Source organism: Megalops cyprinoides, chromosome 4 (genome assembly GCF_013368585.1).
Source record: "Megalops cyprinoides isolate fMegCyp1 chromosome 4, fMegCyp1.pri, whole genome shotgun sequence".
NCBI lineage: Eukaryota > Metazoa > Chordata > Actinopteri > Elopiformes > Megalopidae > Megalops > Megalops cyprinoides.
In genome coordinates this window covers 12,195,028-12,218,158 of record NC_050586.1, presented here as the reverse complement: position 1 = coordinate 12,218,158, position 23,131 = coordinate 12,195,028, and the positions used below count along the sequence as shown (strand labels likewise).

The window sequence follows — 23,131 nt, the reverse complement described above, 5'->3', positions numbered from 1 at the left end:
ACAGAGCCAAACATCTTGCATTTTCTTTCCTGTGCTTCATTTACCTTTTGTCCAGTTTAATTTCTCTGCTGTACATCACTGTAAATCATCAAGTGCTTTTAATAATACTTCTGACATACTTTTTAGGTAGCCTGTTGCATATTATTCAGATTATAGCTACGTCTGTGCATTGTAGTATATTGCATTGCAAGTATTTTGGGTAATACCAATTACAGATGCAGTCACTGTGGATGGTCATAGTAATGCCAAAATATCCTATTGGACCATCTTGGCTTTCACTCAGTCCAAGACCAATTAATCTGAGTACTGTTGTACTGACAGAACAAATATAGAGGAACATCAGTTGTGTTATTTTAAAATTATTCAAAACTATTCAAAATACCTTACAGATTGAAAGTGTCTTGATAACATACAAATAATGCTGCTCACCACTGACCTGTCCTGGTTGGTTAACGTAAATGTCATCGTATACGGCCAGTACAATCATACGCTGATTGGTGGCAATTGTAAAATTTCTGTGGTGTTCTACTTACATAGTCTTACAGGTGAGCTCTGCCCCTCAAGCTATTGATGCTAATGTGACACAACTTACAACTAAGAAATTTTCCCACATGACCTCACACGCTGACAACATACTATTCCAAATTAATGGCACCCAATATTTTTTTCTATTCTTTCGTGTAACGTGGCACTATTGAGTGGCAGAGTTATTTTACAAACATGAATGTACTGACATATGAAGCATGTTTTACGCTGGAAGCTTCTTTACTTACTGACCTCAAAACTTTGAGTAGCAACCTTATTTTGCAAATTATCATCAGTACGTCGGCCCCTTTTAAAACGTCATGTGTTTTTAATGCGTACAGTACGTGAGTGGGCAACGCCGCGCTTGCGTACAAGTGGCCCTGTTAGTCCCAAGGCGCCGTATAGAGCCTGTCAATTCAATACAGTAGAAGATGGCAATGAAGGCTATCAGAGGGATCGTCAACGGAGCTATGAACGAACTGTCCTCTGCTGTCACCGGGACGAAAGCAGCGGCCCGTGAACATGCACAAGTCGTCAGCCGAGACTACATTTCTCAGCCACGTCTAAGTGAGTACAGCAGTTGTGTGGTCCTAGCTGGATGGCAACTTAGTTACATATTCTGCTGCTGTCACGCTACCTCCCACACAGCTGGCGAAATAACTATATTGATAACGTTAATTCCATCAGTGATACACTGGTTCATACATTCGAGAGAGAGAGAGAGAGAGAGGGGGGGGGGGGGGGTAGTAGTATAACTAAGATAGCTGCCCGATCGCGGTTTTCTTGTTAGCTAGCTAGGGCTGGCTGTAGCTAGTTCGCCTCCACTGAATCTGACAAAACATCAGATGTGGTAGCGAGCTAATGTTTGGCAAGATGGATGGTATCACTTAAGAGCAAAATAGCTAGCTATCTGCACTTGGTAGTTATAGATAGCTAGCTAATATTGCGCAATGGCGATGCGCAGTATTTTTGAAGCATATCCGCTGTTGTTATGTTAACCATATTGTTGCAAGTGCATCGGTAGCCATATGCTGTAGTGACGTTTGACTAAATACAGCAATTCATTTAACAAAGGCAACGAATACGCTTGTATGTTTGGAAAGTGCAACTACCCCAGAGTTTTTTTTTTGGTGTCTGTCAGCTGATTTAACACTTGATTCTTTTGCCAGCCAGCAAGGAACTTCCATAAGATGGCTATAGGTAGTTAGTCAGCTAATTATGACACTGTTACTTAATGTTGCGTACCGCCAACTGGACTCGTAGAAATGGCTTCAGATAGCACATAATGGAAGAGAATTGGGTACAAATTCTGGCGTTCTTTTGTATATAGTAAATTTTTGGCCGGTTGGGTGTCTGCGTAAATTAGTGACGTTTTCCCTCTAGGGAATGATCAGCAAGTGTTTTCTTACGTAACTAATATATGCTGATCAGCCCTCCAGTGCTAATTGTGGAGATCCAGACAGGTTCGTTGAAATGGTAGTAGTTGCAAAAGCAACTTACTTGCACAACCTGGACAGTTGCATTAATACCCAGAGACATCGTCAGTAATTGAGATTGACAATTTGGTATAGATGTCTTTTAAACATATGATATGTGAACTAATTTAATATATGTGATAGTTCCTATGCCTTGCATCTACACGATTGCAGATATGGCCCCAATGTGTGCGGTGTGACATGTAGCTCAGACCTGGGTGGTACTATCACTTCTCAGTCAATATAACGTAATGAAGTGCACAGATGGTATTTTGAGGCAAACAGTCTTTTCCTTGGCTTGGCAGGAGTGCTGATACGTGGTATGAGTCATAACCAACTGCATTGCCTGTATGTTACTGCAGACTCCCGCCTGCTGCAGGGTCTGGCTAAATATTGGAAAGGGACCCCCCTCCCATACGTGCATGGCATCGGAAGCTTATCTTCAGTGTGTACAAAGCTTATACGTGCCCCAAATAGACAACAAGCAGGTCACATTTTATTTAAAAGTGTTTTTTTTTTGAGGGGGGGGGGGGTGTTTCACATTATCTGTTTCAGATTTCCGTGTCACTTGTTTATGCAGTATTTATTTGTGATCACACACCTAAGCTTTGCAGTATTTTTTAATGGAAAAGTTTAGGTGACCAAATGCCATTGACATTTAGAAGTGTAGAAGACCCAGCCATAGTAAGATTTTCTGAGTGCAGGGGTGAATTGTCTGTGTTAGTTAACTGTTATCAGGAAGGCTGGAAATATTAGGGCCATGAAGGGAGAGGAGGAGCTGAAATCAGTCACACATACAGAAGGCATGGTGTGCCATTGATCCAAGAAATGAAAGGCTCTATTTGAAATTCTTAATGTCTGCTGCAGGTTGTGTCTTTGCTAAGGACGTGCACTGGCATGGTGAAGTTTTCTTTTATGCTGAGCAAGCACTGTTTTAACTGGCCATGCTTCTATCTCATTTTATGACCTCCCATCCATTTAGAATTGGGATGAAATCTGGATGCCATAGCACGGGATGAGTCAGGGTGAGAAGGTCAGCGACCTCCCAGTACTTGTCCTTGGATGTTCCTGATTTTGCTAGGACAACCAGATTCCAAGGGATATATTATTATGATTATAACAGCTTTAACCCCCATATGAACTTTTGTGTGCCCACAGCTTATAAGACTGTGTCTGGTGTCAATGGCCCACTGGTTATTTTGGATCAGGTGAAAGTAAGTAAATTTCATTCACAGTCAATTCTTTTTATGCTTCTGCCCTTACTTCTCCTCTGCTGTTTATACTTAACAAACAACAATACCTCAAAGCGGTTGTTACATTTCTTTTATGAAAAACATTTTTGTGCATTTTATAGACCACTGCTCTTTTGATGCCATCAAAGTCTAAAAAAATAACATTTCCAGACACAGAGTTAAGGACAAAGAAAATTACAGTGATTAGATACACTATGTGGACAAAAGTATTTGGACGCCTGACCATTACACCAGCAGGGACTGTAATGACATTGTATTCAAATACATATACTTTAATATGGAGTTGGTCCCCCTTTTGCAGCTATAACAGCTTCCACTCTTCTTGGAAGGCTTTCCGCAAGATTTTGGAGTGTTTCTGTGGGAATTTGTGCCCATTCATTCTGTAGAGCATTTATGAGGTCAGGCACTGATGTTGGACGAGAAAGCCTGGCTTGCAGTCTCCATTCCAGTTCATCCCAAAGGTGCTGGATGGGGTTGAGGTCAGGGCTCTGTGTGGGCCAGTCAAGTTCTTCCACACCGAACTCATCAAACCATGTTGGAAAGTTGGAAGCATAGCATTGTCCAAAATGTCTTGGTATGCTGAAGCATTAAGATTGCCCTTCACTGTAGATAAGGGGCCTAGCCTAAACCCTGAAAAGCAGGTGTGGCCAAATACTTTTGTCCATATAGTGTACCTTTTCATGTCAGGTGCTGTTTTGCTATTCATTTTCATTTTCACAGTCACCAGTGAATGATACCAGAATGCTGAATGAGTGGAGTAGGGCTGCTGCACTTGCACTATTTTCCCTACTGTATCTCATGACCCATATGCATGGATGGCTCAAAACAGTATGGCTGCCCAGCTGAAAGAAGTTACTGACTCTACATCGACACCACACTTAAGCAAAGACACTCTCAGAAAAAGTGTATGATTTTCAAATAAATGAAGGAAAAAGGTTATCCGCTTTATTCTGTGCCGAGGAATGTGAACAAATTGGACTTGGAGTGACATTTGGTTGTTGACACAGGACAAATTGGAGATGCTGCATTTAAGATTGAGTTTCTCTCCATTGTGTGGGGAGGAACAAACTATGCCATGGGTGTGTATTGTGCACTCTTTATGTGGTGAGTCCATTGCTGCTATCTGCTCCAGTTCCCCAGGTATGCAGAGATTGTCCACCTGACCCTTCCTGATGGCACAAAGAGAAGCGGACAGGTGCTGGAGGTCAGCGGCTCCAAAGCTGTGGTGCAGGTGAGACAGAGGCAAAAGGGGCTGTCTGTTTTTTGCTCCATCCCATGATTTATTTGAGCAGATGCCCTAAACGAGGGTAATATATGTAGATAGTGTTTGTGGCTTACATCTTATTTATATAGGTGTTATACAGATTCGCAATTTGGGTGAAATAATGTACCTACCTCCAGGGCACACTAGCAGGGGCCTACATGGCATTTGAAGCTGCAACTTTCTGGTTACAGGCTCAGTTCCAAATCCACAGCTGTACATTTCCTACATAGAATTGCCTTAAAACACAAAGATTGTATGAAAAACTTGCTTGCTTGCCTCGGCGGTCAATGAGCTCCACTGTGTTAACATTTTTCCTTTATCTGTTATCAAGAAGAGAGTGGCACTAACAGAGTCTTACGGTTAATTCCCAAGGTCTTTGAAGGAACCTCCGGTATTGATGCCAAAAAGACAAGTTGTGAATTTACAGGAGATATCTTACGCACACCAGTATCAGAAGACATGCTGGGTATGTAGACAAAAGGTGGGAGAAGGAATGTGGATTGCTGTTGCAGTGTGTATAGTGTATAGATGTGTCTAACTGTGCATTTTCACTGCTAACAGTAACTATGCCTTGTCAGGTCGAGTTTTCAATGGGTCAGGAAAACCGATCGACAGGGGGCCCATGGTCTTGGCTGAAGACTATTTGGACATTATGGGTATGTGAATTGGCATAACCAACAATTACACTGAAGTAAAACTTTTCCGAATTTCATTTGGGTCAGAATTTTGAACAAGCATGTAACGATGCAGTTTTATCAGTAAAAAAAGTGGGTGGAACTCATATGGTTATTATACTGATGTATGGATATATGCTGTTATTTGATGACTACCTTTACTGAACATTTTAATTGGACACAGACATAGAAATGAGCTGGTCCGCAGTCTCATCACAACAGGGGAATTTTCCGTTGATGTCCCACAGGACAGCCCATTAACCCGCAGTGCCGAATCTACCCAGAGGAGATGATCCAGACTGGGATCTCAGCCATCGACGGCATGAACAGCATTGCCAGAGGACAGAAGATCCCCATTTTCTCAGCCGCTGGCCTGCCACACAACGAGGTAAGCCGCTTCCCCTGCTCCCACCAGTGCAACTGGTTTGTGGAGTGATGGCAGTTAAGACGTACGGTACTCTGGTCTCAGTGGATGTGGTTTTTATTAGGTACTGCTGAGGTGGACAATATTTTAATATGCCTCACAAGTCTTTTCTTTGCTGCATCAGTTCACATGCTTGAAGCTATGCAGGTCTATTCAGCTTGCACATTATGTGGCTTGTAAAATCTGAGCATGACAGTTTTTTTTTGCCTGTAATATGATAAGAAAGTAAAGGCCTCTAGTAAGGCTTCTTGTTGTTTATTGACACAAAACCTTGGCTGGTAAGATTCCTTTGTGTTGTTACTCGATTGATTTATATTAAAACTCCTGATTTTGATCTCCTGTGAAAAGCACTGATGGATGAGCAGAGGCAAAGGCAAGATTGGTACGTCAGGACTGCAAATGTGGGTAACTTTGTTTCAAATTACCACACTGACAGGCCTGCTGCATGGCACATTCATTTATATTTATTGCCGTCTTTATCTTGCCTGTCAAAGCTTTGAAAGTACGGCAGGTGTGTTTCATATTACAGATAGTGAGTATTTGTCGCTCTAGGAAGACAAATGAACACTAAAAACTTCAGCTGAGATGCATTTCGTTTCAGAATACCAATGATGACTAAACCTGGAGGACGCTCACCAAAATTAGACAGGTGCAAACAAATGATTCCATATAATAGAACAAGAAAGTCACTCACTCCATAGTCCATTTCATGGGAGTATACTAACTAAGCAGACTTTTTTTGGCATAGAGCGCTTCATGTCGAACATGCCTGAAGGGATATTGTATGCTGAAATTTTGGTTTAGGCAATTAACTCTGTAATTGGAGTGTAGACTGTGAAACTTTCTCTTTCTGTTATATCAGAAAACCAATAACCCAGTAATAAGCATTCTTTCAACTTTCCCTTAGTTGGTCCTAGAATTACTTTAGACAGTGTCTAGGCCGTTGAGGGTTGGTGTGACGCATGGTGGCCACAGTAGAGTCTCTTTCTGTCTTTAAACACAGATTGCAGCACAGATCTGCCGCCAAGCTGGTCTAGTCAAGAAATCCAAAGATGTGATGGATTACAGTGCGGACAACTTTGCCATTGTGTTTGCTGCCATGGGGGTGAGTGTTTGGTACAGCAAACATTTTTTTGGCATTCATGAGCTCTGTGCTGTCAGACTTTTCAGTTCATTATAACTCTTAACCTTCTCCGGGGGCATCGTTTTACAAGAACCACTAAAACATCAACTGCAAGATATTTTAAATCAAGCATCAGCTCTGGTGTAGATATGGCAGTGGTTGCGCAGACTGGCATATTAGCTTGTTTTTTCAGGTTAACATGGAAACGGCAAGATTCTTCAAGTCTGACTTTGAAGAAAATGGATCTATGGACAACGTGTGCCTCTTTTTGAACTTGGCCAATGACCCCACGTATGTGCTTGCTATTTCACTTTAAGAGTAGGAGGGTATATAAGATATTCAGCTGACTTGTTGTATACATACTCCATGTCATTAAGTCATATTGTATTATGCTCAATTATTTCCTTGAATATAACTAAATATAAGACAATTGGCCTATGATTTTGCAATATGAGATGGATGTAATTGTAAATATGATGCTCCATTTGTCGTGTTAGGGCATTTTCATGTTTGCTCTACCATGCTCTGACAGTGGAGTTATAACAGTAAGGGGAAACATTTTAAAGTTCAAGAGGATTATTACATGTTAGGTATGATTTAAAGAGCAGATGGGTGGAAACAGACAGCAGGTCAGGTAAGATGCTGAATGATTGTGTTGTTCTCTGCATAGGATTGAGCGCATTATCACCCCTCGTCTGGCCCTCACGACTGCCGAGTTCCTGGCCTACCAGTGTGAGAAGCACGTGCTGGTCATTCTCACAGACATGAGCTCCTATGCCGAGGCTCTGCGAGAGGTCAGGCACCACGACCCACACCCCCCATACTGCATACATCTGTGGCTGCGACAGTGTTTGAAAGGAAAGAAGAGGAGAAAGATCTCTGGGTATCCCCTCAGCTTTCTGCTCTCCCCCTCAGGTGTCTGCAGCCAGAGAAGAGGTGCCTGGGCGGCGGGGTTTCCCTGGCTACATGTACACAGACCTGGCCACCATCTATGAGAGAGCTGGCCGCGTGGAGGGTCGCAGTGGCTCCATCACCCAGATTCCCATCCTCACCATGCCCAATGATGGTAAAGCCCAGCTTCCTCCCAGCATGCACCTGTGCAGCTGTCCTGACTCAGTGCAGCAGTGCAGCAGTGGTCAATTATGCTGCCACTTTGACTTTGCATCATGTTGTGCGCTCCTTTTCTCCTCTACAGATATTACCCACCCCATCCCTGATCTCACTGGCTATATCACAGAGGGGCAGATCTATGTGGACAGACAGCTGCATAACAGGCAGGTCAGTGCTGAACAGTGCAACTTTACTTGAGCGCAACTGGTAATTTTAATTACTGTCCTCACTCTATCAACATTTGCGTGTCACGCTCAGGAGTGGCATTCAGTTCAGTGTGGTTTTACCTTCCAGATCTACCCCCCCATCAACGTGTTGCCCTCTTTGTCTCGACTGATGAAGTCTGCTATCGGGGAGGGGATGACCCGTAAGGACCACGCCGATGTGTCTAACCAACTGGTGAGTGGGGAGGTACTCCCTTAATGCTTTGCTTCAGGACTCAGCATTTCCCCCACAGACCTCCGAAAAGTCATTAACTCATGTTGTTGAGGTGTCTGTTATTACTCAACAAATTAAAGGTTTGAGAAACTGGTGAATATTTAACTGTACACGTAATCAGCTCAGGTAGGTGTGATGACTGTGGTTTTCTGGGCTGTATGTAAGGCCTTCTTTTTTTGACTGGGCAGTATGCTTGCTATGCCATTGGGAAAGATGTGCAGGCCATGAAGGCCGTGGTGGGAGAGGAAGCCCTGACAGCTGATGACCTGCTCTACCTGGAGTTCCTGCAGAAGTTTGAGAAGAACTTCATCTCCCAGGGTGAGCAGAGAGTGCAAATTAAAGCCTCTATTCAGACTAACAGCTCTGACTTTTGTCTTCAGCTGGAAGAAAATTCAAGTTAAAAATTCATAATTTAATTAAGTGCTCCATTTCTTATTAAATATTAAGCTCAACAGTCACTGCAGCGAATGAAAGATTTTGTGTAAGAAGGGAAGCAATTCTTGCTTAACTTAAGTGGTCTTAAATTAATTAATTTTCTATGACTTTTTAGCAAATTCCCCATTTGAAATGGGGCTGACTTTGGCATGATTTTCTTTCTACATTTATTATGTGGAGTTGTGAACACACAAAAAAAAGTCAAGACAGATTTTCATAGCTGTATTTTTAAAATTTACTCTCAACAGACTTCAAAGGCCACATGTTTCAAGGCACACTAAAAGTGTCAATTTGACACCAAGATTGTGAATGCATTTAATAGAAATTAAAAATTGCAATATCAAAAAGAGGCCAATATCAAAACATGACTACTTCAATAGACCATATTTATTTAAAAAAAACATAACAAAACTGAGAGGGTCATGTCAAATTTAGTCCCAGTTCACATGGAATGAATGACCTGAAAACCAAAGTACAGATTTTGTTGGCACCCTTTGCAAACCACAGTGGTGCTGTGAGTCAGGTTTCATCTGATGGTGTCACTCCTGTCCCGTGTCCCACAGGTGCCTATGAAAACCGTACTGTGTATGAGACCCTGGACATCGGCTGGCAGCTGATGAGAATCTTCCCAAAAGAGATGCTGAAAAGAATCCCACAGAGTACCCTTGCTGAATTCTACCCCCGAGACTCCAAGCACTAATTCCTCCCTAGAGCCTTCCCACTGGCCCCTCCCCTTTTTTCTGTGCCTCACATGGTCATTGTGTTATTTAAGCAAATTTAAATATATTGTGAATAATTGGTGTTGCTGCTTGATTATGCCCCGGCAGAGTATTGCTGTGTATGGTGTGTGAATCAAGTGTGAAAGTCTGGCCGTTTTGGACATGGAAAGGACAGTTGGTGCTTTTAAAACAAAAAGCATATATTTATGACAGGGGGGGAGCCTTTTGTGTAACTGTGTGCGTGCTGTGCCAACCATTTGCTCGGTCAACCAGTCAATAAATCTTTGTGTCCAGTGAGCAATCTGTTTTGCAGTGTAGACATACAGCCACAAGACAGCAGGAAGGATACAAAATGCTAAATCCTAACTATACTCATGCATATGCAGCAAGGAAAATCCATACATCACAAATATTGCTCCCATGCCTGATACTCAAAGTCAGATCAGTTATATTGTTCTCTGTCATCAAAGGATCTTTAAAATAGTAGCTATGTAGGAGGACAGTTACAGTCCAATAGGGTCATAAATACAGTATAGGGTCGATAAATATTACCAAAGATGGCAGTAGCTGTATTTTCTGAGTTTTACATCTAATCCCGGTAATTGACTGGTAATGGTAAATGTTACATGCAAATGCACTTTCTGTTGTACCAGAGATTGCATTTGATCACCTGTTCACCTGTAATATCAGATTTTTATTTTTTTTATTTTTGGAGGGGGGTGGGGGTTTGAAATGTTTTTACCATTTTTGCCAAAAAGGTGATGAGGAATGAAAGCCTTCTTTAGGCTGTTCATCTTGACCCACTTCATCTGACTTTGCCTTGTAGAAAATGTAGCAAAATACAGGTCATACATAATTTGCTTAAATATTCATATATATGACAACCAACAACAACATAACTCGTAATATAACAAAGCCACAATTGAAATTTCTGGAATTAATTGAAATTATTTTCCTTTCAAAAAGTTATGGTTATTGTTTGGTCAAGGAAAGTCTGTAGTTACACTTTCTGTTTACATTTGCTCATTGTGTCTGTTAGTATGTTCACTATTAGTGTTTGAAAGTGGGTGGACAGTGTGACATTATTATCAGCATGTATATATGTGATGAATGCTGAAGCTTTAATGGGGTAATAATGAATTGAGATTGCACTGAATAGAGGTAAAGGGCTTGTTTTTATGGGATCAATGCTATAGTGATTCTGTGCAGAGTTACTGATCTTTGAAGTGTGAGGATTGATTAATATAGTGGACTCAGTTAATAGAATTAGCCATCCAGATCAAATGATTGCAATATTGATTAAAAATGATACTGATATTACCAAGCATTGATATGTCACAGCATTTAGCACCATTCATCACATATTTTAAACTCTGTCCATGATGAATTTTGTTTACAGTCAAAGATTGTTCAATGTTAAAGGGCAAAATACACCCTGACTGGAGAAAACTGCAAAATGATTTTTTGAATGACCATTGTTACCATTAATTTTGTTGTTATTTTCTGTCTATGTTTTCTCTGTGCCATGGAGGACTTCAGATGTGCTCCCTGACCAGTACTGTCATAAAATACATGTCCTGTTGCCATTAATTCATTCCACATGAGGTATTGACAACAGGGATGTGTGCATATATATATATATATACACACACATATAAATCGGTTCACATTGTTGCTGTAAGGCATGTAGGTCAAACTTTACAAACCTGTCATGAGTAATCTGCATTCATTTGTGGAATAAATGAGTTTCCATTGTGTTTGGGGCTTGTCACAATCATTTGTCACTGAACTCACTAGATGGCGCCAAAACCTAAACTTGAGTCTGTAATTATTGACGTTGATTGCAAAATGGCTGGAGTCTGTTCATTCCCAAACGTAGACATTTGTACATCTGCAACGGCAGGTTGCAGTAACGTTGGACAAAAATGATTTGGTTAAGACATTCTCATGAGATGTTTTATTTGCACATGACCTGCTTAAAAGCGACGGATGCACGCGTATACACGGGATACCATCGTTGTGTTGATTGCTGTGATGACTGGAAAGAAAATCATGGCTAACCAGATATGCCAGTTTAAAATAATAATGGTTCCTTTCGAGGGTATTATTTCACTAAGGCACTCAGTCTTGGTAATATGCCCATAATGCGAATATATATTCATTTTATTAAATCTACAATTAAGCGTTTAAATAATAAAGGCTTACATTAAAATTGAAAGTCGTCAACGGAAATTACACCGGTCCCCTTTAGCTAATTGGCCGCTGATTGGTCACTGGGGGTCCAGACGTTTTGAAATAGCTAGAAGAAGGCCGCGCGCAGTGCGGAGCCTCGCGTGCGGAAATGGCTGGAAAGGTTTGGTGTTTTTGCTGCTGTCAAAAGAAAAACAACCGAGGTTAGTTTTACATATTTACACGTGAAATAACGGGATAACAACGTTGTGTTCAGTTGCTTAAAACTGTACGTAACAACCCTCCCTCCTCAACAGGTCAGCGTTTATCAAAACAAAAAGGCAAAGAGATTCATGGCGTTTCCCTGCAGGTAAGAGATCGCTGCGGAAGTTGGCTATGCGATAAAGCTACTAATTGTATCGTTAAGAATACGGAGCTAACGGTTAGCATGCGAATGTGTTACTTAAACACGCAGAATCAAAGGTAAAATATATATTAAGCGAAAACACCGACTTAAACCTGCGGGGTTATATTTGAGGATTTGTAACGTTAACGATAGTTTTAATTTCAGACGGAGGACATTATCTCGCACATCAACGACTGTTATGAAAACGGACGGCGAACTGAACGATCAGAAAGGACAACGGAACAGGACGGCGGCGGCGTGCTGACCGAACAGAAAGGAGCAACAGGTGTTTATTAAAGGAGAAAATATAGCAATACTTCAGGCCAGCTACTTCACTGGTAAACGTTTTGAATAGCTTTCATCTGAAGGAGAGTAAATACAAGCATACATACAAAAATGCAACAAACATCGGGGTTTCATAAAATTATGTTGAAAAGAATATTTCATTTTAGGTGTGGAAACCCACGTTCACGCTCCGAATATAAAAAACAAAGCGGTGATTGAAATGAAAGGCGTTGGTAACTGTGTTGACAAGGTAAGTGTGAGATGAGTGAATCTTATGTTCGTGTATACGCAGCATTAATGAGAATTTCAAACTGTAGTCTGAATTAACTGCGATTAAACAGTTAAGCTTTTTGGTGTTAGAACGGCACGTTCATTGGCAGGTACAAGATGGAATATTGCAGAGATGACATTTTTGTCATGTCAGCACTGGATAATGGAAACAAACACGCATATTCATGATTTAAAATAAAGGGTTTAATAAATCTTAAATTGATCATTTAAAAATAGAATCGATAAAACTAACGTAGATAATGTATTGAAACTAAATACAAAGGGAATTTCTGTTCGTAAATTGTGCTTATTCATATTTAGTTGACATTGGAGAAGTGATTATTTCATTATGCCTTCTTGATTGATTATTTTTAGGCACTCCCTCTCCTACGGAGGGGTCCAGTAACAGGCACTGTATTGCACCTGTAACATTGTGCAGCATTTAACAAATCAATTAACATAACTTGCCTCTAAGATTAACTGCAGTAATATACACCAAAACAAAGCAAATAAATATTCATTGAAATGGAGGAAAAATGTTGATTATACTCACAAAATGTTATGTTGCAATTTGCCTCTCAAAATGGTTCATTATAACTTAAAAAGCTGTGGTGTCTTGTGTGAAAGCTTACAAAATTTAAAACATGACATTTGATTATTTTAAAGAAGTAAATAATGTTGTTCAGGCCCAAGGTTCTGTCACGCGACTATCAGCAGAGCAGGAAAGGGCTTACCAGCTACTCCAACAGCAACTGGAAGCATTACAGAAGGAAAACCAAGAACTTGAGAATCAAGTGCTCCAAGCCAATCGGAGTGTTCGAGACCTCAGACATGAAAGTAGGCATTCTTCCTGCGTCTCTCCTATGATGACAGAGATCTGTTTGTACAAAGAACTGTGTACATCTGTACATTTGCACGTGTAAATTCTGCAGGTTTGATTTTTATGGGTCTGCAATGACAGTGCCTTCAGGCCCAATTCAGTATGTTTATAGGATGTTTGAAGGGTCCTCAGTCTTTGAGTGCTGAATGAATGCATTTTTTTTTTTTGGCTGCTGTAATGTCTGGCCTCAGTTGCTGTGTTACAGAAGCGCCTCCAGGTAGCAGAGAGCCGCTTGCCAAATTTGCCACCCCCATGCCCACCTCCTCCACCTCCTCTCCCCCCACCAGTTCAGCCACATGTCAACCCTCTCAGGTAAAGGCATTCCACCAGCTGTCAACCAGGTTTATCTGTGCAGTTTACAAAATGACTCCTTTGTACCCTCTTGTATTAAGAGAGAAATATGAAGCTTGTTTGCATTGCAGGGCATTAATGAAACTCATCCAGAATAGGAGAAATTCCAGGGATCCAAATCATAGCCAAGTGCCTGAGGGCCTAGTGCCAGAAGGCCCTGAGAACACAGGTATATATATGTCCTTGTTGTGGTCACAAAGAATGTGAAGGTATGTATAGCATATGAAACTGTTTGATCTGCACCCAGGGATAGAAATGTTACGTTTAACAGGCTATTTTCAATGTATAACATCTTGTCTTGGGTTTTTTTTTTTTTTTTTTTTTTTTTGCCTGGTCCAGTACAGGAAGCTTACTTCAACACTTGTGAATGATGGAGTTGCCTCATTTAGTAAGAGCCTACTTTTGAAGTGGGTTTCTCTCTCTCTCTCAGACATTTCCTATAATCACCGGTGTCCTGGGATGAACGAAGTCTTGGAGATGATACGGAATGGTGTCTCCCTCAGACACGTTATCCAGGCACACAAAGTGAGTCCCAGTTCTGAGGGATTTCTTGTAGTGTACATATTAAAGTATAGTCTAAGTGATAGAATTAGTTTTTCTCAAATGAGAACTGTTGGCGTACGAACCAAGGGTGGAACTTAATTAACTCAGCTGGTTTTGAGCCTTGAAACTTAAGTGACCATGTCCACAACGAAACCTTTTTACTTAAATGAGATGTAGGCCACCACGCTTCTCGCAAAAATGATTTAAGGCTTAAATTGTGGTGACATTTGCCTTGATATGATAATCTGAAAGAGATGGCCGTTTTCTCATGGAGTGCTGTTCCAACGGATTTTTTTTTTTTGCCTCACAAGAAAGACTGCCCTTGCTGCCCTCTCTGCTTTCATATCACTTTAAAAGAATGTTCTGTACAAGAGGACCTGAAATCCATTTAACTTCTCGACTCTGGAGTTGACAGAGCACTCAGTGAAGCTTGTACAGGGCTGCCCAGACTCTGCCACTGATCTCTCTGGCTTGTTTTGTTTTAAGGGGTCTTTCCAAACAGAAGGGAGCGAATCTGAACCTGGCAGTAGCCAGCTAGTGCCAGAACTACATAGGATCTTGAAGAAAAGAAGGGTGTCTGCAGACAATCATGTTTCAGGTAAAATGTGACACTGCTTGTACATGCCTTGTACTTCTATTAGACTTGGCTCTCTGTGTGAGCTTTCTGTTCACGGTCACCCTTGTTTCAGCAGTCAGCCTCTGTGGGGAAAAGAATGGCTTGTAGGAATTCTATAAAGAAACATTCAGAAAATTAACTTAATACCTGCCATGGAAACCTTTCATGTGAGGAAATGAGAAATTTATGAATACATTTTTATTTTTAAAAATTGTCTTTCCTAATGACGGTTTAATTCAGCAAAAGAAAATGTTCTGTGAATAGGGTTTTAGTCTGTAAGAAGCCCTCTAGTTTTGACCAAGGTCCCCTCAAGGACTTCTTAGCAATTTTTCCAGACACAAGCTGTTCCTGGTGCTTGGTAGCTCCAGCATGACTGCATCTACTCTTTTTAGAGTGGGTCCTTGTTTTGAGAAACTGTCACTCACACACTTACTGTTGTGAATGAAGAAATTGTTGGCTTGCCTGATTTTCAGATGGTATTTGAACTGAATGAAGAGAGCTCTCCTTTTACCCTCTGGTTTGTTGATGTGATCCCTTGTCACAGTGCAGTACAATAAGACCTTACCATTTTCTTCATGAGGGATAGTAAGGTTGTAGGGAGGAGGCTGGTGGTGTGAATGGGGCTTCAGCCACATCATCCCCCTCCTCCTCTTCCTCCTGTCTTGTACTCCGATTGGCAGATGGCTCTTGTGACGACTCTGTGGGTGAAGACCTTTCAGGGGCTCCGGTTCCACATGGCCCAGATGTGCAACAGGGCAGGCCTGCCTTGAGCCGGAGCCCCAGGCAGTGTCACTTCAACGGCCTCGGTCTGAGGGACGATGCCTCACAGGACACCCGAGGCACTGATGAGTAAGGCCTTGCCTCTGTCGTGGTTTGTAGCACTTAACAGGACTGTATGAAATAACCACTTAAATATGATCAATAAATGCATTACAATACACAGAATGCTTCAGCTAAGAGCCACATTTTCACTCCACATATTGATCTGTTGGCTTATTGCATTCCTACCACTCACATGGGTATGATGGTTACATGGCCCAGAGTGAATTGTCTCCTTTATCAGGGCTTTGCCTGTTGGCAGAGGAGAATGTTGTTTGGTCTATTACAAATGTGTGTTTTAGTAATTATTTTGATGTACCAGAACAGGAATAAAAAATAAAACACTACTGTGGAAATATGAAACTAGAGCTCTCTTTGCTGTCCTAGGTGCAGATAATTTCCCTGTATTAGCATAATAATCCAGTAATTTGTGTTTTTCCCCTGATGTGACAGTTTAAGAAATGGTTATGTCCTACGGTTAAAATTAGCTACTGACCTGCTGCTATTGTTCTACTAGTGGCCTCATTTTTTAACTTAAAATATGCATTTTTAACAAAAAAATGTACTCTGTGAGTGCAGATGATTGTAAAAGCTTTAATTGCAGGTATTGCATTTGTATTCTAATTTGGTAATGCAGACCGCTCAAATTGCTCGTACTGGAAGTCCTATGCATGTGGACACGCAGTATTATCAGTGCGCCACAAGTCATACCAGGCAGGTTTTAATGTTTTCAGTGGTTTTCCTCTGTGACTGATTCCTTTGTGCACATTGAAATGGTTTACTTTGCAAAGTTTTGGAATAAGCTATCTTCAAGGTTACTATTACATGCCATCGTAGAGAATTTTATTAGGTTGAGATCATCATACTATAATACAGGTGCATCTGTCATTGAATTGAAATGATTTCAATGATTTGTCTACATGCACAGCTTTGTCTGCTGATGTGCTTCTCTGCTATCCTCATGAATGAAAGATTAGTAACTGTGGTCATAATGCATTTAGATCAGTTTTGTTATTTAATAGATTCCACTACTTGCTACAGAATGTTTTTCTGAGCATATTTTCATTTCAGAACCTGTAAGAATAAAATTTGAGCTGTTGTCTGACCTCATTAAGATCAGTATTCCTGAAATACTGGGATGTCTGTCTGTTTACATTCATGGCCCTTCATGTCTAGAATGAACCTGAAAGGTAACTTGCCTGTTCTTGTGCTGCACACAGTCAAACATCTAATTCAGAGCTGACTTTCACTTCAGCCTTGATCAGGACTGACTGCTTGCTTTTAGAAGTGCAACAGTTGTTCATTAATTGGTCGCTGTATGCCCTTCACTAGGGTTATCGCCTGATTGCAGGGTGATTGCAACCTATCGAGGATTATTGTGAAGACTCACTGCTGCCTTCCACAGATTGGCCATGATTTCTCTCTGTCTTCGCAGCGAGTTGGATGAAGAACAGAGTGACGGGGATGCGGGTAGCACTGCGAGCACCCTCCCTCTCACCACTGCACTGGACCCAGGTCAGGTGGATTTGGTTAGTGGCTCTCTCCCAGAAAGCCCAGCTCCACCCCTCAGTGCAGGTGGAAGCTTGATGGACTTTAGCAGTGGGCAGCCTCAGATGGAGCAGTGTGCCTGTGTTGTGTCGGTTCCATCTGACCCGAGGACCAGCTTGAAAGGCCAGGACCGCCCAGTCAGCCACAACGCCACCACCCCGCAGGACCCTGCAGACGAAAATCCAATGCTCCAGTACCTGAACTGGGGAAAATGCAGTAGCGTTGACCTGAAGGACTTACCCCTCAAATCCATTTTTAAATCTGTCTCTGGCATTGCTGTCAGATCTGGAAAGGAGGAGGTTCCTCAGCGGAATCAATGGCATCACGGGCAAGAATCTGAGCCTCTAGAAGCCTTGGAATCTGACCATAGTTATCAGAGGTTTAGAGGCAGAGATTTTTGCCTCTGTGTGTCTGACCCTCCTGAAGGTGCACGCACTCAATTTGCTGTGTTGCACGATATGCTGAAGCCGCCTCTGGCCGTGTCTGAAGAATGTCAGCAGCTCCAGCACACTTCTGTCGGCAACAGAGTCTTGAGTGTCCTAAGTCACTCCTCTTTAGAGGAGAGTGTAGATGGCCCAGAGCAGGACAGTCCACTTCTTGAAAATGAGCAAGCCCTTCCAAGTCCTGGTGTCATTTTTTTGGAGGAAGGAGAATCGGTGCCACCACGCATTTTTCTGGCTGCTAAGGATGTCTGTGAATACTTAGGAGAGGCTCAGTTTGGTATGGATAGATGTCATTTGCCAGCTGCTTCCTTCTTCTCTGTGGTTGAAGAGAAGAGGTTCTGACCAAATGCATTTTTCCACTGCTAATACCCACTATTGCGTGTAATACTCAGTGCCATGTCCAGTGTTTATAAACCTCATTGTTAACACAAATGGACAATTTACTTTTTGCCTTTGGTCTTTATGCCACAAGACATAGGGTAATCACATGGTGTTCTACTGTGAAAATGTTTGTTGATTCATGATTACTTAACTAACTTGGAAGAAGGACAAAAAAAAGTTGGTGTTTCCCCAAATGAGTTCAGACACTTCCGTCTGCACATAATGGTAAAGCTGCTCATATGAGATGTATAGTGAATTGATAACCTGTTTTGTGTGTTGCGTCAGGTTTAACATGCATACTTATATGGCCATGGCTAAGCTATTTTTACAAATGGAAAATGGTTGCACTTGTTCTGTATCTTTGTACTTATGAAATTTAATATATTAAATTTTGTTATCTGAATGTTCTGACTTAAACAATGACCCTTTTATCTCATTAAAGGATTTAATAAATTCATTTTGCAATTAATGATGTAATGTGAGTATTTTGAAAGGAGGTTGAAGTGGGAAGGAAAACCTTGGCTGTTATCTATTTTTTTTTCTGTATATTTGATATCTAGAATGGAAATGATTAACTAGGTTTCCCAATTAGCATTTTTGGTTCATGGCTGAAAATTGAAATATATTGAAACAATCACATTGATTAGTGTCATTCAGAAATGAATAGGATTCTCCTGATGCCCAGTAAATGCTTGAATAAATGCCTGGGAAAATAATATTGAAATTTTAGTTGAGTTTAATTTGCATGAACAACTTCTGAGCCGGTAGGCTTGTATGTTTCAAGTAGCAGGGGCAGTAGATAATGGACAGTTTATGTATGATTGGTGTAGCTCTAGATCAGAATGAGAGGAAATGATTTAGAACTCCAGTCTGCAGTTGAGTTTCAAAAAGCAGAGTGGTGCTGATGTTTGTGATGTTTCTGAGTATGGGCTGTAAAGAGGCTGCTACTTAAGCTATTATTAGTTTTACGGGCACTTTAATTGGGGGTTGCTGTTAAGCCAGCTCTCCTCAAAGTCGCAGTGAAGAAACTCCGACACAAACAGAATAAGACCACGAATTAAATAATTGGCAAAAGCAATGCCAGGATTGTGTTTTTGACATCAAACTTGGAAAGGAAGGGGAAAAATAAATGCTGTTCCTGTCAAATCCCTACATTGGTCTAAATGTGCAATTTGAGCAGAAAAGCCATCCGTGTTCACAGAATTGTGCTGACAGGAGCTTAGTGTACTGGTTTATTTGAAGTCACTGGGATGTGAATATCACAGAGCGGCATAAAATAACTGCAGATCTGTGCCGCGCCAGGGACGCCGAGGGCCCTGTCCCGCTCTCCTGGGTGGGGGCTTTAAAGGCCCACTGTCACTATGATTTAGGCCGGTGGCCAAAGGACTGCCCTGTCTCCAAAAGGGTTTTTGACAGGAATTGCTCACTGAAACAGTTTGTCAGCATTTTTCAGAAATGACGAGCGTGGAGGTGCTTAACTTGCAAGTGCACAATCTGTAAAGTATTACATGCATAGTATGTTGATCATTTGGTGCAAGGTTTCTCAGAAATATGCTGTTCTCTGTTATTCACCTTTAGCCCCTTGGAAACGCAGTGCTAAGTCTCCAATTTCTGCATTGCTAAGTAGTAAGGTCGCTTGTGTCTTTGCCATGTCACTGGTGCTGTCATCACAATATAGCTAGGATGGGTAGAGCTTAGTATTGTGCAGTGTGCTTACATTTTTGCACTTTGTATGTATGTAGGTTGTAATTTCTCCCACAGCATGCATTTACAGCCTTGTAAGGTACTCTAGAGTGCATATCAAGTAAAGAAATAACTAATAGCGATAGTATTAATTAAATGTCCTTTTTGTCTCCACGCGTTTCAACAGAATGCCTTTGCTGAGGAATATTGTGGAGGCTTTATCCTTTCAATGAACCTGATTTGTTTTTCTCAGTATCCAATTTTAGAGGTGGAGATTAAACGACAGGAGGTATGTGGCTGCATGAGAAACCTCCCATTCACTCATTGGGCCTCCGGCTATGAGCGTCATGTGCGAGCAATTGGCAGGGTATGCGGTTAAACGCAAATGGGCTCACAGCTCGGTCTGCGCTCATCGCCTCCCCCCATTCGCCGGCTCCTGCTGGAATGCCTGGAGACGTACTCCCCTGCTGAGCATTGTGCTAATGACACACGTACAATGGGAATGTGTAATGTGTCATAACACTGTCGTGGCTACATGTGGCACATGTAACATGGTGGTGGGGGGTGGGGGAGGATGAGGGGAGTAGACAAACTGCAAGAAAGTAATTATCTATGAAGTCACTTCTGAAACTATTTTTGTACTGCTGGCTATGCTGCTGAGTCCCAAATGGTTTAGCAGGACTGTGTAAGCGTGTCTCCATAATGGCCTCCATCATGTCACGATTACTGTCTGGATATTAGGCACGGCTTCTGGGGAGCCAGGTTGGAATGGAAGACTGAATGATTTGGCTCATGTTGTGCTTTTTTATGCTGAAATGAAAATTTTAAAAGGTATTATCTTTTCATGGCCACATTATTGACAGGTATATTTGCTGTCACCATCCCTGCCCTTGGACAGCCTTTGTTCATTTATAATTTTAAAGAGATGGTGGGCTGTGATGTTCTTCAGGTGACACTAGAGGGCGCTAAAAGGTTGAAAAATCCGTAAACTGCATGGTGCATCATTAAAACCCTTGGGCTTCTTGTAACAGCAGGAGCCAGACAATATTTACAAACAATCTGATGTTTCTGTGTTTTTGAATCAGATTCATGTGGATGCAAAGAAGCGCGATCATAATTGATTGCCAAGTAGGCATATGTTACATGCAACAGCTAAATCCTCCAATTTTAAAAATGCATGAAGGTGTTTTGGTTTACAGTTTGGTGCCAGACTGGTAACAGTGGCAGTGCATGCATATGTTTGGTGATGAATGGACAAAAAAAAAAAAAAAACTAAACAGGTTGACATCTTTTCAGAGCTTCCGCGAGATAACACAGCGTGGCTGAAGGACACCTGTGTCTTCCCCTCTGTTGCTGTTCTGTTTTGTTTTGAGTCTGTTTTGACAAATTGCCTTTTAAAACTGAAAGGGTTTTTTTTCCTGACGTATAGAAAACTGCGGAGGTAATGAAGCACCCAGGGCGAGCGGATTATAAACTGATGGGAGAGCCAGCAGCCCCCGCCACCCGCAGATTCTTCTGTCAGTCTCGCTCACAATTAACATCCAATTAAACACGGGGGATGGATGAGGAATTATCATCCTAAGGCGGATTACATGCGGAACTACCGATTTATGTTTGCTGAAGCCCGATCGGCTTGTTCAGGTGTGGGAGTATCGGCAATGTGTGTGAGCATGTGCGTGCGTGCGTGCGTGTGAGAGGGAAAGTATGTGTATCTCGTGGTCACTTTGTCAGAGATATGGTTCAGGTTCACAGACTTACCGACATCAGACCGGTTGTTTAAGGTGAGCACCCACTGCTGCCACAAGCTGTTTCTCTGCATAAACAAATTAACAGGCACAATCAAGCACCACTGCATTGGTGAGACTTTTTCTTTGTCTGAGTATGTGTGATGGGAGGTTTACTCAGAGATTTTCTTACAGGGCCTTAGGGCATTTGATCAGGTTTAGGTGAGGGGTAACCATGCTTCAGATCCAAAAAGGATGTCCTCTGTGTAGAGCATGCTGGGTAAATGTGTAATCATGACTTTCAGTATCTGTCCCTCTGCTCTAGGGAGTGCAGTGTGTTTACATGCCTGGAGGGTGTACACCCGAGATGTGAATCTCACAGTTTCTTAATCTCTGTCAGCAAGGTGGGTGAAAGCACAGATTCACTTCTGGACTGTGTTTCCATTAATATGTCAAAAGTAAATCTAACCAAAATATAGTGTAATTTTCAGCCATTTATTATTTAAATCAGATAATTTATAAATAATGATATGAAATTAACTATTTTAATACTGAAATAATTTGCCTAATCCCAAATTACTTCCCATTAATTCAAAGGTTAGCACTTCCACATGTGGGGACTGGAGAGTGGAAAGAGGAATTTTGCCGTAGTTACTTGACTGGAATAGAGAACCGCCTTACTGTGAATGCTTACTTTTAGCAAGCATAAGTGAAGGTGCCCTCTCCCCTTTTCTTTCAGCATTATTTTGAGTTAACAATGAAAACTGTATTCAGACAATGACTACCATTGCTGGTTGCCTTAAAATGGGGGAGGCTTTGGAGGAAAAATATATCAAAGTACCTCAGTCAATACGAGAACACAAAGGCTTTCACTAAAAGTCCATGCAAGTTTTAAGGGAAATACAGATGAAAACTAGCTGGAATGCACTCATTCAGTGTGCGCTGTCAAGGAAAGTCAGACAATCAGAATAGAAGATGCAGAGCCATTGTGCTCTTGTTCAAGTTCATTCTGTCCAACTACAGCACAGTGAGGACTTTAGCAAATGTTCTCTTTTAAGATTACCTATATTGATGTGCATGTCTGTGTGAAGGAACCAACAAAGAGTGGCTGTTGAACATGGTGTAATATGATAGTGCACAATATATTTCAATGTGGAGGTGGCAAATGGTAAAATATTCTTGAGAGAGGGTCGTTGCAATGGAGCACTATCAGTGGCTAAATACGTCAATATATGGTGGTAGTTTATTTTGGTGAAAAAGCATGTGTGACCTTTGAATATGTCTGAATCAGGCTTTTATATTAGTTTTCCATCTGCTGAAGACCTAATAACCACCACCCCCATCTCTAAGCAGTGACAATGAAACTACCAAGGCATATGTGACCCCCTGTGGTTTCCTCAGTGTATTTCCTTGAGGAAAACATGGAACATTAATCAGACACCCAACAGAAAGAAAACGCTTACGAGCTTGCGCAGCGCTCGTTTTGACATTATTGGGATTCAAATAGTAACATTGCGTTTGTGGGATCTCCTCCAAGGTGACCAAGCGGATCTTTTAAGGTCCGCGAGGGGAG

At 41.6% G+C, this 23,131-nt stretch overlaps 1 protein-coding gene across 1 annotated transcript; it reads left to right on the top strand.

Annotated features, from left to right (window-relative positions):
- Positions 1-902: 902 nt before the first annotated feature.
- On the top strand, positions 903-10,378 carry LOC118776874 (V-type proton ATPase subunit B, brain isoform). Its single transcript, XM_036527490.1, has 14 exons — positions 903-1,092; positions 3,159-3,214; positions 4,386-4,484; positions 4,890-4,983; positions 5,096-5,173; positions 5,440-5,579; positions 6,619-6,720; positions 6,932-7,029; positions 7,409-7,532; positions 7,654-7,804; positions 7,934-8,016; positions 8,143-8,247; positions 8,475-8,604; positions 9,285-10,378. Exons 1-14 carry the CDS (start codon positions 957-959, stop codon positions 9,419-9,421), a joined length of 1,533 nt encoding a protein of 510 aa, XP_036383383.1. The 5' UTR covers positions 903-956; the 3' UTR covers positions 9,422-10,378.
- The last annotated feature ends 12,753 nt before the right edge of the window (positions 10,379-23,131 follow it).

Bases quoted from the DNA above. Each gene is read 5' to 3' on its own strand.
- LOC118776874 (XM_036527490.1), top strand. From the start codon at position 957: ATGGCAATGAAGGCTATCAGAGGGATCGTCAACGGAGCTATGAACGAA. The intron at 3,215-4,385 runs GTAAGTAAATTT...TATCTGCTCCAG, and splicing joins TTATTTTGGATCAGGTGAAA to TTCCCCAGGTATGCAGAGAT. The intron at 4,984-5,095 runs GTATGTAGACAA...ATGCCTTGTCAG, and splicing joins AGTATCAGAAGACATGCTGG to GTCGAGTTTTCAATGGGTCA.